Raw genomic sequence first — 17,027 nt, forward strand, 5'->3', positions numbered from 1 at the left:
ACATGAGTTTCAAAGGTACATCCTATAGGCCTGAACACTGAATACTCAATAAACCAATTGAGTTTTGTTCACATATTCAGTAACACAATGGTATTGTAGCACAGTGGAAAGAGTAATGATTTAACGATCTAATTCTAATCTAACTCACCACTTCCTTGCTTAGGCAAATTACTTAACCTTCCTAAGTCTCAATTTCCTCATCTGCAAAATGATGATGATGATACTATATTGTTGTAGTTATGTGCCGTCGAGTCAGCCCCGACTCATAACGACCCCTCCTTGGGCTTCTGAGGCGGTTTCACTATGGAAGTAGATTGCCCAAGGCAATCTCCTTCCTTCTGAGGAGTGGCTGCTGGGTTTGAACTGCCAGCCTTTTGGTTAGCAGTCAAGTGCCTTAGGTACCATGCTAGTCATCATCAAGTAGTACTATAGTCCTACTTCATCAAGTTGTTGGGAGATAAATAAGATAATGTATTTGAAAGATACACATTATTTAATTCAATATCTTAAAGGAACTCTGGTGCAGTGGTTAAGGTACTAGGCTGCTAACCAAAATGTTAGCAGTGCAAACCCACTAGCTGCTCCAGGGGAGAAAGATGAGGCAGTAAGCTTCTGTAAAGATTTACAAGCCTTGGAAACCCTATGGGGAAGTTCTACTCTGTCCTACAGGGTTGCTATGACTCAATGGCAGTGGGTTTTTTGGTTTGGATATGAGAGATACTTTTACAAATTATAAAATTCCATACAAATAAGCATTTATTATTATTATTATTATTATGGGAGATGGGAGGCAGGAGAAATATTTGTCAACTCATTTGTAGTACCCACCTGGTCTAGATCATAAAAATACCTCAACATCTCAGCAGCCTCTCCCCTCTGAGCTAATCATAGCAAACCCAGTCTTTCCCAGAGGATAAAATGTCTCTTCAAACTTCATGTCCAAAAGGCCACCCTCAGCTGCCCTTCAGGTATGGAATTGAACCCATACCTGTGGCTTCCCGCCAAACAAAAGACAGGCATATGAGTTGAACATTTACCCGAGGTAGATACACTCCTTGGAGAGAACAATCATGGGAGAAAGAAGGGCTGCTTATACACAGAGAGACAGCTCAGGGGGCAGGAGTGCATAGAGGGATGGACACAGGAAGAGGTAACTATCGAGAGGAAGTGGAAGGGGGTCTCTTGCATTGGGGTAAATTGTAGTCAATGTCATGAGACAAAGTATATGTGAACTGCTGTATGGTAAATGAATTTGCTCTGTAAACTTTCACCCAAATCACAATTTAAAAAGGGGGGGGGGCACCCTCACTCCAGTCCCATTTCTGGTATTAGACAAAGGATCCAGAGAGCTGACTCTTTTCCATAAAATCCCATCCAGAAGCCGAACAACTGGCTGTGTCTTACTGTGGCTCTCTCTGAAAACATGTTTTCTGCCTTTGTGGGAGATTGCTATCTTTGGAGAGATTGCCATCTTGCTGGTACCACCCAATCTTCAGCTAACCCAGGTAACCATATTAGATGTGCTGACAGCAGCAAAGCCCATTTCCTTTAAAGTCAAGATGAAGTATAGACCGAAAAAGTTCAGCCAAAAGTTTTACTCTCCACTATTTGTATTTCTATATTGTTCCAGGAAGGGAAACCAGACAGCCAGAAGGAATTTAGGATACAGATTTTGGGGACAAATCCCTAAGAGTAAAAATTCCTTCCAAACTAACAAAGCCATATGCCTAAGCATTGCTTAACCCCAAAAACCTAACACACAGCTATCAAGTCAATTTTGACTCATAGCAAACCCCATTGAGTTTTCAAGGTGGTAAATCTTTACAGAAGTAGATTGCCTCATTTTTTTTCTGGGGAGCAGCTGGTGGGTTTGTACTGCCAACCTTCTGGTTAGCAGTCAAATGCCTTAGGCACTGTACCACCAGGGCTCCTTAATCTCAAAGGAGTGCTTATTAAATGCTACTGGCCTACTAAGTTCAGATGATGACTGACAGGGGTGACCATCTCCCAGTTCTATGTCTCAGTTTCTTCATCTGTAAAATAAGGGTGTGTGATCTTCCTTTTCTTGGGGAAATGGGACAAGGTTGCCTGATGAATATATTCCTTAGAAGTTATTTGCAGGGTCTTGCTGAGTTTATGGGCTCTAAAAGCAAAAAGGGGAAGGACTGCTGAATAATTAGTAGGGGTGCAAGAGGACTTTGAGGAAGTCAGCTTTTATTAAGTGCCTACTGTGCATTAAGCCTGCACAAAACTCCTGTGAGGTAGAAACCATTATGAGAATTGGAGAGATTCAACTGTCATTAAATCAGGAAATTTTGGAATCTGAGTATGTGGGACTCTAAGTCACAGTATACTTACTGAGTTCCTTGACGGTCTCTATTTCATCACGGCAGTAACGGTTGCAGGTATTTGCCTGGTACAGGTCTCCCCGGTCAAACTTCCTACACTCCACGCACTCCCTAAAGGAAAGAGGAAACAGGGATTAAGGCAAGAGTGTATTCCAGTCCAGCTCTGGCCTCCATAAGCAATTAGCAAAGCTGCTCCTCCTCAGTAAAAAATAAATAAATAAATAAAACAAATAAAAATTAATTAAAAATCTGTAAGATGTTGCAGGAGGCCCACATAATCAGTTCTGGAATTCAGGGGTGGGAGTGCCCTCTTCATTCATAGGTAGGGCCGGCAGCTGAAGGCCCCAGCTCCTTTATTAAACTTCCTCATGTCCAATCCAGGGCTGTGGCAGAAGGGTGAATCTTATGCCAGTTCTAGGAGCTTTACGTCAGAACTGGTTACATAATTTGGGAGCCCAATATAAAATGAAAATGTGGGGTCTCGTGTTCAAAAGTTACTAAGAATTTCAGACAGAGATAGCAGAGCATTCAACCCAGTACAGAGGCCTCTACAAATGCAGGGGCTCCAGCAAACCCAGGGCCCCATGTGACTTCACATGAAGCTTACCCTTCTTAAAATGGTAAGAGCAACGGCAGTGCCATGGCCTTGTGGGGACAGGGCTTCCTCTGACCCACAATGGGTCTGTACTGGTGAGATCTCCTTTTCTCAGTGTCCTTCATAACTCTAACCCACACCTCTCAAAGAATCAGAATATCAGCATTGGAATGTCCCCTGCAAGTTAGGCAGTTTCACCTCTCTCCCAACTCAGGAGAATTCAGGATGTCACCCTAGCAGAGGAGTTTCTCCAAATGAAGTCCATCTGGTACTATTTTGGTCCCTTCCCGGTTGGTTCTACCTCCATCCTCCCCAAAGCTTTCAGTGGAAGGAAGGCAACTCATTACGTAGCTGGAGCAGACTCCTCTCCCTAAAGCTTTGGTGAGTAAGAGACAAAACCCAGAGAGCTGGGGGTGAACCCTGATCTACCTCCCAGCCTCTCAACTCTCTCCAAGCTGCTCACTCACTTCTTAAAGGTGCAGGCATCAGGGCAGGTGGGACACTTCTCGCAGGTGTCCCCATAGGAGCCCGGCTGGATGCAGACACAGCTGCCACATTCGCACTTGCCCCGGCCACTGCACAGCAGCCCATTTGTGGACATGCATGTGTCAGTGCGCGTGGTACAGTTGCAGTAGTAGCCAGTCCAGTCAGAGTCACAGAGGCAGTCCCCACAGCTGCACTGGCCATGACCTGAAAGCACAAAGCCCGAGAAGGCAGGCCAGCTGGTGAGGCCACAGCCAGCCACCCTGTTCTCCCACCAGAGAGAAAACCATTGTCCTGGTTGACAAAGAACTGGCTCACTCCCAAAGGCAGGCCTATCCATAGGAACAGACTCAATTCTGTAGGTGGCCCAAGATCTGAGTCATGGTGGAGCAAAGGACTCTCAAACACTAAGCATCCATGTATATCAGAGTACAGCTGTGCTTCCAAGAGTTTTCGATGACTGATCCTTCAGAAGTAGATTGCCAAACCATTCTTCCAAAGCACCTCTGGTGGACTGGAACACCAACCTTTTGGTTAGCAGCCAATTATGCTAACTTTCTTCATCACCCAGGGACTCTTGGGGTGGTGGGCTGGACTGCTTAACTCACAACACCATAAGCCTCTAACAGTCATCCAACAAGCCTGGGGCATCATGAGTCGGAAGTGACTCGACAGCAACATATTTGGATTCTTTTGGATTTAAAAAGTGGCTCCTATACCCCTGCAGAACTGTGACTCATTCTCCTGTGCTCTGAATTAGGAAGGAGTAGATGAGTAATAAAAATCTGATTGTTGATCAGAGGAAAGGCAGAGGCCAAGGGAGGAAGTAACCTGAGTTGGTCTGAAAATCATACCACTGTGTGAGTAAAAGGACCCTGGGGAGAGGCAGGAGAGAACATGGCCAGGCTCACACAGCAACTAACCAGCACCCACTGCTGCCCTGAACTCTCAATGGATCCAACTAGTATCTCTTGGCCACTGTGAGTCCCTCTGCCAGTGACTTCAGCACCACAATGGCATTCAAGACTCAGGCATATCTTCACTGCCTTGGAAAGAAATGTCTGTTCCCAGGAAAGATGGGGAACACAACCAGCTGCCAGGTATCTGGAGAGCAGGGCTGTTAGGCTAGCAGGGGATGGGGAAAGAAAGGCCTGTGTGGTGGTTATGTTTGTATGTCACCTTGGCTGGGCCTGGTTGAGAGGCTGAGCAGTTGGTGGTAGTTATTCCCCATGATGAGACTGGCAATCAACTCCATGGTGGACTCTACCACAAGCAGCTGAGTAGCTGCCTTTGGGTATGTGGTCTGCTTCCTGTATATAAGGAGAAGCTTTGAGAATGGTCTGTAGCCTATGGCACGCTTGGACCCTGCATGCAGCTGTGTCATTGCTCAACAGCCTGCTATGCTCTGCTGAACTTGGAACTTACAATGGACTTAAGTTAATGGCCTGCCATGTGGTTTGGTAACATTGGGACTGTGCCTTTTTACTTGTCAACCTTGGGGCTTCTCTGCCTCAGCAGCCAGCAGCTGTCTGAGTGAAGAAATGCCTCTAGCTCCAGTGGGCCAGGAGAAGGAGGCAGAGCTGGACCCCAAGGTTGAGGGTCTTTCACTCAGCCCCTAGAGCTTGGCACTTTGAACTTGGACTTAAAGCCTCCAAATTGTAAGAATAAACTCCTGTTTGTTAAGGCCATCCCATTTGTCCTGTATTCCTGTCAGAGTGGCACTAGGTAACCAGAACAGCCTGTGTCTTAGACTGCATTCCCCAGAAATACAATTGGAGATTAAGATTCTTGTTGAAGTGATTTACTGGGGAAGTAGAAGGGAGAGAAGAGGCGAGCAGCATAGGGCAGGAGATAAAAGGTGGCAGAGACATGGCCTCAGCCAGAGACTCACTTCAGCCTCATCCCATGATGGGCTCTCACCACAGAGCTAGACCCACCTTAAGATTTTTGCAGCCCTTTATCCATCCATCTGTCAGAAGCCCCTGGGGAACACAAATGGTTAAGCACTAGACTACTAAACAAAAGGTTGGTAGGTCAAACCCACCCAGAGGCATCTTGGAGGACAAGCTTGGAGATCTGTTTCTGAAAGGTCAGAGCCTTGAAAACCTTGTGGAGCACATGTGGAATCACCATGGATCAGACTCAACTCCACAACAACCCATCAGCCATTGGCCAACATATGGGGGCAAGGCACTTCCTGTTGGCTGAGGTCGATTCTTCATAGAAGGGGCAGCTGCGAGCTATTAGCAGCCAACTCTCACAGCAGCTGGGGGATGGGTGTGCCAGCCAATAGAATGGGCCCCAGAGCCTTCGGCCATGGATCCCAGATGGGGAAAGGCCAACAGCACAGAGGACCTGGCAGCACTGAGGGGCCTCAGCTCCTCAGAAACCCTTGTCCCATAGTATTTCCTTTGTGAGGCTAAACAAAGTGGTCTTTGAGAAGATGTCTGCCAGGCCAGTCAGGGGATGAGGTCAAGAATGGAAGGGGCAGGCCAGAGCCAAGCAGGCTGACCCCAAGCCCCAGCAGGGTCAGCTCTTAAAGGCTGTGGTAATGTCACAGGTCTGGCGCTCCTCCAGCAAAAGGGAGGCTGAGCCTGGGTCTGCAGGGAAGTCAAAGGAGGCAGGTGAGAAATGAAGAAAAAGAACATGAGAAAGAGGAGGAATGAGAGAAGGAAGGAAGGAGAGGGAAAGCAGAGAGAGAGGAGGAGCAGGCTTCTCAGGCCAGAGGGAATGCAATCACTCTTCCCAAGCAGGGAGGCCTCTGGGCTCTCCTTTATGAGCCAATTCTTCCTTGAGATTTAACAGACATGCCATCTCCTCCAGGAAGACTCCCAGTCCTCCCCTGTCCACAATGGACCTCCCTCGAGTGGACTCCTATAATTCTCCCTGAGAACCCCTCACTTCTGGACGTGAATTATCCTTAGACAAATAAAGGGGGGTGGGGGGAGGGTTAGTTGCCACCGAGCCAATTCCAACTCATGTTTGGCTCACAGAGGGTACCTGATCGATCTGTGTTCATGGATGATGTGGCAAGTGGAAAAGTCCCTTGAGGACAAGGACATACCCTCTGATGTTTGAGACCGGGCTGCTAATAACAGACAAACATAAAGACCATGTCTCCAGTGGGGTGGGAGCACAGAGGAGTGACAGGGAGCTAGCTGGCTGCCATGCTTAGAGACTTTGTTGTTGTTGTTAAGGGGCTGGGAAATCACCAATCCATAGCACTTCACCTCAGGAGCCTCTGGCTTGTGGCAAAGGACTGGCCACAGAGCCAGCAGCTCTGGGCTGGGACAGTGATGAACTAGGCTGTAAGCTCTTAGATGTCAGGAATCATGCCCTCTTGTTCATCCACAATGACCTCATGCCTGGCACAATGCAGGGGCTCAAGGAATGTGTGTCCCTGAGTGTCTGTCACTGGAGGATGTGATGACAGCACCACAGGGCACAGACCTGAGGCCAGCAGGGCACCAACACCCCTGAAGTGGTGGTGGTGGGGAGCTAGGATTCCATCATCAATTACACTAGACACACTGAGGACGAACTGTTCTCGCACTAGTGGGAGGCAGGAACCAGGCTGCTGACCCGGGCAGCTTTGTTTTGTGGCTCAGTGGGGCTGGTGGCCAAAGGAAACACTCTCTGGCTGGGATCCCTCCCGTAGTGCCTCACATCAGACCAGGCCAGGACGGGAAGCTGGCCTCCCTTCAACCCTGGGCCTTCAGTAGATTATCTTTAGGTGTCGTTGTTGTTGTTATGTGCTGTCAAGTCGGACCTGACTCATAGCGACCCCTCCTTGGGTTTCCACGGCAGTATCACTATGGAAGTAGATTGCCCCATCTTCCTTCCAAGGAGTGGCTGGTGGGTTTGAACCGCCAGCCTTCTGGTTAGCAGTCAAGTACCTTAGCCACTATGCTACCAGAGCTCCCATCTTTCCTCCTTAATCCCAACCTTCTCCCCATCGGTCTCCCACCTCAAACTTACCCATTTCCTTCGGTACTTTGAATATGGCATAAATACTATTAAATATTAAAATGTGCTGAAATTTACTGCTATTGTTTGTATGTGTACATCTGTGTGTACCTGACCTCTCTTCCCACTAAATTCTCTCTCTTTCCTCCAATCTCTCTCTCTCTCTCAAATTCTATTGGCATGAATAAAGGAAATAATGACTAAATAATAAGTTTTATGTTATTGTGTATGCTTCCTATTATTTTGTCATGCTTTAGAATGCCACAGAATTACCTTTCTAAGCCATGACTATTCTAACATTAAAAAGAACATCTGTGTGCATTAGCTCAACTGTCAGAACTCAATGCTAAAGAAGCTAATTGGTCAGGGATTTGATCACCATAGGAGCCAATTAAAATCCCTCTGTTCCACTAACCATAGAATACACACATAACCTGATCCAACCAAGTCCAAATGGCAGTCATCAATGTCACATGAGGGATTAAGCCACAGTAGTTATGGCCCAGCAAAAATCTATCCCCAGTACCCCAGGCACAACTCAAACTGCTTATTTGCCCTCTAAGAGTATTGTCTGCATGTCTGCACATGTTGTTGTTGTTGTTATGTGCCATCGAGTTGGCCCCGACTCATAGCGACCCCTCCTTGGGTTTCCGAGGCAGTATCACTACGGAAGTAGGATTGCTCAACCTTCCTTCCAAGGAGTGGCTGGTGGGTTTGAACCGCCAGCCTTCTGGTTAGCAGTCAAGTGATTTAGCCACTATGCTACCAGAGCTCCCTAGCAAGACTATATTAAAATTAGGTTCGGATCCCACTGCTGTCACCAAAAAACAAACAAACAAAAAGACTATATTAATATTAGTTCCAGTTCTCTAGCTGCAGGAGCTCTGGTAGCATAGTGGCTAAGACACTTGCCTGCTAACCAGACGGCTGGCGGTTCAAACCCACCAGCCACTCCTCGGAAGGAAGGTTGAGCAATCCTACTTCCGTAGTAATACTGCCTCGGAAACCCAAGGAGGGGTCGTTATGAGTCGGGGCCGACTCGACGGCACATAACAACAACAACAACAAGAAGCCACATGGGGCAACCATAATGGATAGCACAGATCTAGAATCCAAAGAAAGTATTATGCACTGCCATCAACTCAATTCCAAATCATAGCATCCCCCACTGGGTTTCCAAGGCTGTAAATCTTTATGGAAATAAATTGCCTCATCTGCTTCCTGAGAAGCAGCTGGTGAGTTTGAACTGCTGACCTTATGGTTAGCAGCCAAATGCCTTACCCACTATGCAACCAGAGCTCCTTAGAAAAGTATTAGTAGTTATAATAACCAAAAAACCAAACTCACTGCCACCAAGTCGATTGTGACTCACAGGGACCCCTTTGGTTTTCTGAGGTGGTAAATCCTTACAGAAGAGATTTCCCAGTCTTCCTTCCACAGAGTGGCTGGTGGGTTTGAACTGCCAACCTTCTGGTTAGCAGTCAAATGCACCACCAGAGCTCTTTAGTATCATAGTGATACTGCCTCGGAAACCCAAGGAGGGGTCACTATGAGTCGGGTCTGACTCGAGGGCACATAACAACAACAATAGTAAAAAATAGTGCTAACATTTAGCAAGAGCTTCCTCTCTCCCAGGCATTGTTCTAAGTATATTACATCTAACTGTATACAAATGTACTAAATGTACTACTATTTTCCAAGTCTCTTGTGATGAAAAGATAAACCATATAAAATTTTTACTAACTTTGCTATATTTTTGATATCATGTATTTTCTAAATCTGTACGTACTAAAGTAATTACCATCAGTCAATGATTTTTTTTTTTTAACCTTATAAAGGGGTCAGTTCTTATATTCAAAAGATTAGGAACCAATGACTTAAAAAAAATCAGCAGAGGGAGCTGATAAAAGAAAGAAAAAAAAAGATGTTCACCCTGAGGTTTCCCCAGCCCTTCCCCTGATGCTCTAGGAGACAAGCATTCTGAAAGTAGAGGGTATCTCTTGTACCCCCACAAGCAAGGACACAGGGAGGAGAAGTGTTTTGGTTTATCTGCCATTGGAGTGAGACACCATCTGCTCACCTATGCCCTGTGGGTTTTCCTGTGTATGTACCTGAGCCCCCTGGCCTATGAGTCTGGAGGCTGCAGGTGTGTGAGTATGTGGGGATTATAGTACTGTTGGGGCACCCAATTCTACTCACCTGAGCACATCTCCCCTTTATAGCGGACACAGGAGAAGTCATCACACTCGCAGTACTTGCCCGTGATCTTGCCAAAGTCACTGCTGTGGCAGACACACTGGCCACACAGGCACTCTCCCCGTTGGCTGCAGACAGGCTGGCCCTCTCGGGGGCTGCATTCATCCTGCTGGGAGGGGTGGTAGTCTTCCTCTGAGCATTCACACTGGGACCCTAGCCAACCAGGCCTGCAGCGGCACACCCCACACTCAAAGGTCCCATTGCCGTTATTACAGCGAGAGCTGTTAGGCTCAGCCTGGGCCTGGCAGGCACAGTCGCAGTCGAAGGTGACCTGGACAGTAAGGCTGTCTTTGAAGCCCACAGGCTTGATGATGAAGGACTTCTCCTTCTCCTGGGGGCACCCACGCACCTTGGCCTCGATGCTGAAGCTCACCTGGATGAAAAGCAAAATCTCAATTAGACACAGGTGAGCCCTGGAGGAGAAGCAGCTGTCCCTGCCCTATCAGTGTCGGGTTACCTGATAAGCAAGGTAAGCACAGGTTTACTTGTGCTTATTAATCCCTAGTGAACAGTTTGCTGTTTGGTACAGATTAGTAAGCAAGCACAAGGAAGCCCGTGCTTACCTTGTTTACTGGGTAATACGCCCCTGAGAGGATCCTCCTGGGATCTGAGGCTCCTCAGCCTTCCTACTACCAGAGGCTACAGAGCAAATCAAGTGCAGTAGGACACTGTACAGTCATGACATATCTGGCTGGGTTAAGAGACAGAGCTTACAGTCATAAAATTAAAAGCTGGTTTTTAAAACCACAAGTGAAATAAAGCAGCCCAAGCAAAACAGAGCCTGTGATCTTGTGAACACTGCGCTCTGTCCAACAACAGCACTGATGACACAGTATCAGCGAGACGCACACAGCACTATTTTATACCACATGTGGTGGCCAACGCCAGGCTCAGGATCTATTCAATGCCCCATCACATTTCATCACTCATGCAAGCAAGCACACAGCAGGCCAATGTTGCTTGCATGGTGTGTGTGTGTACAGGTGCCCAGGGTCCCCCTCATCCTCTGTCCCCACTGCCCCTCTGCCCTTAAAACCAAACCAAACACACTGCCATTAAGTCCAATCCGACTCATAGCCACCTCCATTGGGTTTCCAAGGCTGTAAATCTACAGAAGTAGATTGCCCAGTCTTGCTTCTGCATAGTAGCTGGTAGATTTGAACCACCAACCATCTGGTTAGGAGCTCTGGTAGCATAGTGCCTAAGGCACTTGACTGCTAACCAGAAGGCTGGAGGTTCAAACCCACCAGCCACTCCTCAGAAGGAAGGTTGGGCAATCTACTTCTGTAGTGATACTGCCTCAGCAACCCAAGGAGGGGTCTCTGTGAGTGGGGATCGACTCGACAGCACACAACAACAACAACCATCTGGTTAGAAGTCAGATGCCTTAGGCACTGTGCTACCAGAGCTCCCCTTAGGCAGAACCAATAAGGAAAGCCCTAGATGGACTGGCAGGGCAAAAGGAACATTCGCATGTCTTGAGGGCAGGTATTTTTGCCTATTCCGTTTGCTGTCTTACCTTCGGTGGCTAGAACAATGACTGACACGGGTTGTTGACCCCATGTACAGGTAGAATTGCCCCATAGGTTTTTCTAGGCTGTAATCTTTAGGGAAGTAGAGGGACCACCAGGTGTTTCTCCTGCAGAGCCACTGAGCAGGTTCAAATTGCCAACCTTTTGGTTAGCAGTCAAGTGCTCAACCATTAAGCCATCAGGGCTCCTTGCCTGGCACATAGTCTCAATAAATATTTATGGGATAGATGGCACTGCCATTTTACACTGGTCATATGAGGCGGGGAACAATGTCATTGCTTCAGGGGAAGGCTGGGAACCGGTCAGGGGCTGAAGGATAGGAATGTTTTCTTTTTGCAATCACCTTTGCATAAACAGATATAGCCCAAGTACAAATTTGAAAGAAAAAAAGAAAATCCTGAAAGTAAAGTTTACTTGTTGTTGTTATTTGCCGTCAAGTCAGCCTCGACGCATAGCGACCCCTCCTTGGGTTTCCAAGGCAGTATCACTACAGAAGTAGGATTGTACAACCTTCCTTCCGAGGAGTGGCTGGTGGGGTTGAACCACCAGCCTTCTGGTTAGCAGTCAAGTGCCTTAGGCACTATGCTACCAGAGCTCCTAAAGTTTACTTAATAGATAGCAAAAAAGAGGGCTTAGCCCATTGACGTCTCAGAGGAAAAGTTAGCAGCTCCATTGCATCTACTGTGTGATGACCTTCAGGAAGAAGGTCCAGGAAAGGAAGGGGGTGGGGTGAGCATACATGTTCTGGACTATAGGCGGGGTCACAGCTTCAGCTTCAGCCCTGGCCCAGCCCACCTCACCGTGTCTCCGATCTTGAGTCCAACACAAGACTTGAGGCCTGGGATGACCTCATTGTTGAGGCACGTGGCATTGAAGGACAGAGATAACTCCTCGGGGAGATCACGCACTTCCAGCTCTACTTTGGAGCGGATTTTCTAAGCAGAAAGGAGCAAAAGAAGATAAGAGATTAGGCTGGGAGGAAATGGACGAGAGCCAGTTCTATCACAAGGCCTGGACTCACCCTGGTTGTGCCAGATGCTGATTTGCCTGGAAGCTTCCAGAGCACCTCAGGAGCTTCCGTTTTCTGCTATATTTCCTGCCCATAAAACTGCTCCCTCTACATGTCCCCACTTCTATCTAGGTGAGTCTGGGTAAAATCTAAACCAGCAACACCCTCCTGCAGGCCTCATGGGTGCACAAAAGAAGAGTGCTAGTACTAGCTACCTTGGGTAGTAATACTATCTAATTTTTAACCAGTAATGCCTTCTCCATGATTCAGCTCCCTCCTTTTCCCTGATGTTAGAATCCCTCACTCTGAATCCCACAACCTCAGAGTCCTGCTCTTTCTTCATCTAACCACAATACCCATTGACATCTTCTCTCTCCTTTCACATCCTCTAAACTCTCTACCCATTTTCTTTGCTATTCCCTAGCATTCCTTTCTGAGACATTTCTTCATTGGAAGATTGCATGTCTTCAGTGCTGGCCATCGCCTGGCCTCCGGGGGCATAAGAGAAAGGCTACAAAGCTATATGGTAGACCGGAGGCCAGTACCACCAAATCTGAGCCCGAGTGAGAAGACCTCTCCACAAGCCCATTCCCCACTGAAGGCACTCACCCCATAGGCCTCAACAATGAGCTGGAGGACATTGCTGGAATCTGTGGACAGAATTCCCACTGTGGTCCCTGGGATGAGCTCACTGTAATTCTAGAAAGGAAAAGAAAGATGCCTAAGACTTACCAGAGCAAGGTGGTGGTCTCCAAAGTCCCTCCTCAAATCAGATAGAAGGTTTTGAAATGAAGATTAGAAGGCATTGAATATTTTACTTGTCACTACCAGTAGTTTTTCAGCCCTGAGCAAAATTATAGAAAGTCTTTCATACTCCTCACCCCATTGAATTACCTCCCCTCCAGCATTGAGAAAACCAACACACCCCTCCTGGTAGGTTCAAGGTTGGAGAGGAGAGACACAAAGAAAGGAATCTTTGTTGTTGTTTTTAGGTGCCGTCAAGTCAGCTCCGACTCATAGTGGCTTCATGTACAACAGAACAAAACTCTGCCAAGTCCTGTGCCAGCCTCACAATCCTGGCTATTCTTGAACCCATCACTGCAGCCACTATGTCAATCCATCTCATTGAGGGCCTTCCCCTTTTTTGCTGACCCTCACTTTACCAAGCATGATATCCTTCTCCAGGGAATGGTCCCTTCTGACAACAAAAACAAAGTAGGTGAGATGAAGTCTGGCCATTCTCACTTCCAAGGAGCATTCTGGCTGCACTTCTTTCAGGTCAGATTTGTTCGTTCTTCTGGCAGCCCATGATATTTTCAATGTTCTTCGCCAACACAATTCAAAAGCATCACCTCTTCTTTGGTCTTCCTTATTCACTGTCCAGCTTTCACATGCATATGAGGCAATTGACAATACCATGGCTTGGGTTAAGCACACCTTAGTCTTCAAAGAAGCATCTTTGCTCTTCAGTACTTTAAAGAGGTCTTTTGCAGCAAGTTTGCCCAATGTAATACATCTTCTGATTTCTTGACTGCTGCTTCCATGGGTGTTTATTGTGGATCCAAGTAATATGAAATATTAGACAACTTCAATCTTTTCTCCATTTCTCACGATACTGCTTATTGGTTCAGTTGTGAGGAGTTTTGTTTTATGTTGAGATGTAATCCATACTGCAGATTGTAGTCTTTAATCTTCATCAGTAAATGCTTCAAGTCATCTTCACTTTCAGCAAGCAAGGTTATGTTATCAGCATATTGTGGGCTGTTAGTGAGTCTTCCTTCAATCCTGATGCCACATTCTTCTTCATAAAGAACAGTTTTTTTGATTATTTGCTCAGCATACAGATTGAATAAGTACGGTGAAAGGATATAATCCTAATGCACACCATTCCTGATTTGAAACCATGCAGTATCCCCTTGTTCTGTTCAAATGACAGTCTCCTGGTCTATGTACAAGTTCCTCATGAATACAGTTAATTGTTCCAGAATTCCCATTCTTCACAATATCCACAATTTGTTATGATCCACAAAGTCAAATGCTTTTGCATAGTTAATAAAACACAAGTAAACATCTTTTTAGTATTCTTTGCTTTCAGCCATGATCCGTTTGGCATCAGCAATGATATCCCTTGTTCCACGTCCTCTTCTGAATCCAGCTTGCATTTCTGGAAGTTACCAGCCAATATACTGCTGCAACCATTTTTTGTTTTTCGTTTTTAATTATCTTCAGCAATATTTTACTTGCATGTGATATTAATGATACTGTTCGATAATTTCAACATTCTGTTAGATAGCCTTTCTTTGGAATGAGTACAAATATGGAACTCTTTCAGTCAGTTGGCTAAGTAGCTGTCTTCCAAATTTTGGGGCATAGACGAGTAAGTGCCTCCAGTGTGGCATTCATTTGTTGAAACATCTCAGTGGGTATTCCATCAATTTCTGGAGCCTTGTGTTATGCCAGTTCCTTCAGTGTAGCTTGGACTTCTTCCTTCAGTACCATTGGTTCTTGATCATATGCCACCTCCTGAAATGGCTGAACATCAACCAATTCTTTTTGGTACAGTGACTCCGTATTCCTTCCATTTTCTTTTGATGCTTCCTGCATCATTCAATATTGTGCCTATAGAATCCTTCAATATCGCAACTCAAGGCTTGAAATTTTTCTTCAGTTCTTTCAGCTAAAGAAATGTCAAATGTGTTCTCCCCTTTTGGTCTTCTAATTCCAGTCCCTGTGCATTTCATTATAATAATTGACTTTGTCTTCTTGAACTGTTCTTCAAAATCTTCTGTTCAGCTCTTTTATCTTGTCACTTCTTCCATTTGCTTTGGCTACTCTCCGTTCACATTTGACTGCTAACCAGAAGGCTGGTGGTTCAAACCCACCAGCCACTCCTTGGAAGGAAGGTTGGACAATCTACTTTTGTAGAGATACCACCTCGGAAACCCAAGGAGGGGTAGCTATGAGTTGGATCTGACTCCATGGCAGTGGGCTTGGGGTTTTGTGTGTGTGTGTGTGGTTTACTCTCCGTTCAAGAGCAAGTTTCAGAGTTTCTTCTGACATTCATTTTGGTCTCTTCTTCCTTTCCTGTCTTTTTAATGACCTTTTGCTTTCTTTATGTATGATGTTCTTGATGTCATCCCACAATTCATCTGGTTTTTAGTCACTGGTGTTCAATCTGTCAAATCTATTCCTCAGATGATCTCTAAATTCAGGTGGGATATAATCAAGGTTATATTTTGGTTCTCGTGGACTTGTTTTAATTTTCTTTGCATATAAGCAATTGATGGTCTGTTCCACAGTCAGCTCCTGGCCTTGTTTTTGGTGAAGATATAGAGCTTCTCCATCACCTCTTTCCACAGATGTAGTCAATATGATTTCTGTGTATCCCACCTGGCGAAGTTCACGTGTATAGCTGACATTTAAATGTTGTTGAGAAAGGTATTTGCAATGAATAAGTCATTGGTCTTGCAAAATTCTATCATGCAATCTCCAGCATCATTTCTATCACTAAGGCCATATCTTCCAACTGCCAGTGATTGTTCTTTGTTTCCAACTTTCACATTCCAATCACCAATAATCATCAATACATCTTGATTGCACATTTAATCAATTTCAGACTGCTGAAGTTAGTAAAAATCTTCAATTTTTTTCATCTTTGGCTTTAGTGGTTGGTGTGTAAATTTGAATAATAGTAATATTAATGGTCTTCCTTGTAGACATATGGATATTATTCTATCACTGACAGCTTTCTACTGCAGGATAGATCTTGAAAATTCTTTATAATGATGAATGCCACACCATTCCTTTTCAACTTGTCATTCTCAGCATAGTAGATCATTTGATTGTCTGATTCAAAATGACCAAAACCAGTCCATTTCAGCTTACCAATGCCAAGGATGATCTTTATGCATTCCATTTCATTTTTGACAACCTCCAATTTTCCTAGATTCATACTCCATACATTCCATGTTCCTATTATTAATGGACATTTACAGCTGTTTCTTCCCATTTTGAATCATATCCAGTCAGCAAATGAAGGCCCTGAAAGCTTTATTCCACTCACATCATTAGGTCAACTCTACTTTGATAAAGCAGCTCTTCCCCAGTGGTATTTTCAGTTCCTTCCAACCCAAGAGGCACATCTTCTGGCACTGTATCAGACAATGTTTCAACCTGGTAGGTTCCTCCTGGTAGGTTCAAGTTTGAAGGGGATGAGCACACAGAAAGGAAGCGTTAGCTCCTGGGAAACAAGTTCCTGGTGAGGATCATGAATAATGCTACCATGGGATCATCATCCAAGTGCAGGCTCCGTGGGCAAGCTTCCTGGTTCAGGCTTACCCATCACAGGTCCCACTCTAGGAAGCTCCAAAGGCATAGTCACCTGGTAAAGGTTGACAACATTGTCAGTCACTGCAAAGATCAAATTGATGTTTTTTTGGGACAGCTTCTCAGTCATCAGCCCCAAAGAGGGATAATCCTTAAAAAAAGAAGAAGAAAAAAAAAAGGGGGGATTAGTGGAGAAATCTGGTAGTGCTCGGCTGCTAACCATAAGTAGTTTAAACCCAAAACTCAAAATCATTAAAAAGGCCAGGTTTATTGATCTGATAGAGCCTGGTGAGACCCCACGAGACTATGGCCTCTAGGTACTCTTTAGGTCTGAAATTGAACTCACTCCCTTGGCTTCCAGCCAAACAATAGACAGGCATATCAGGTGAACATTCACATCAGGCAGATACACTCCTTAGAATAATCAATCACAGAAGAACAGAAGGGCAGTATTTGCACAGGGAGATAGCTCAGGGGGCAGAGATGCACAGGAAAGAAGGGCACAGGGAATA

At 45.7% G+C, this 17,027-nt stretch overlaps 1 protein-coding gene across 1 annotated transcript in view; it reads right to left on the minus strand.

Annotated features, from left to right (window-relative positions):
• ITGB3 (integrin subunit beta 3) overlaps positions 1-17,027 on the minus strand; it is a 39,540-nt gene that overhangs the window by 5,800 nt on the left and 16,713 nt on the right. The window contains exons 7-12 of the mRNA XM_042783547.1: positions 16,571-16,666; positions 12,799-12,888; positions 11,981-12,115; positions 9,592-10,021; positions 3,411-3,633; positions 2,359-2,459 (exon numbers count right to left, since the gene is read on the minus strand). Of these exons, the coding sequence (XP_042639481.1) occupies positions 2,359-2,459; positions 3,411-3,633; positions 9,592-10,021; positions 11,981-12,115; positions 12,799-12,888; positions 16,571-16,666 (1,075 nt within the window). The remainder of the gene's footprint in view (positions 1-2,358; positions 2,460-3,410; positions 3,634-9,591; positions 10,022-11,980; positions 12,116-12,798; positions 12,889-16,570; positions 16,667-17,027) is intronic.

This window comes from Orycteropus afer, unplaced genomic scaffold (assembly GCF_000298275.1).
Source record: "Orycteropus afer afer isolate SDZICR_OR568_19922 unplaced genomic scaffold, OryAfe1.0 scaffold00018, whole genome shotgun sequence".
In the NCBI taxonomy this organism is placed as follows: Eukaryota; Metazoa; Chordata; class Mammalia; order Tubulidentata; family Orycteropodidae; genus Orycteropus; species Orycteropus afer.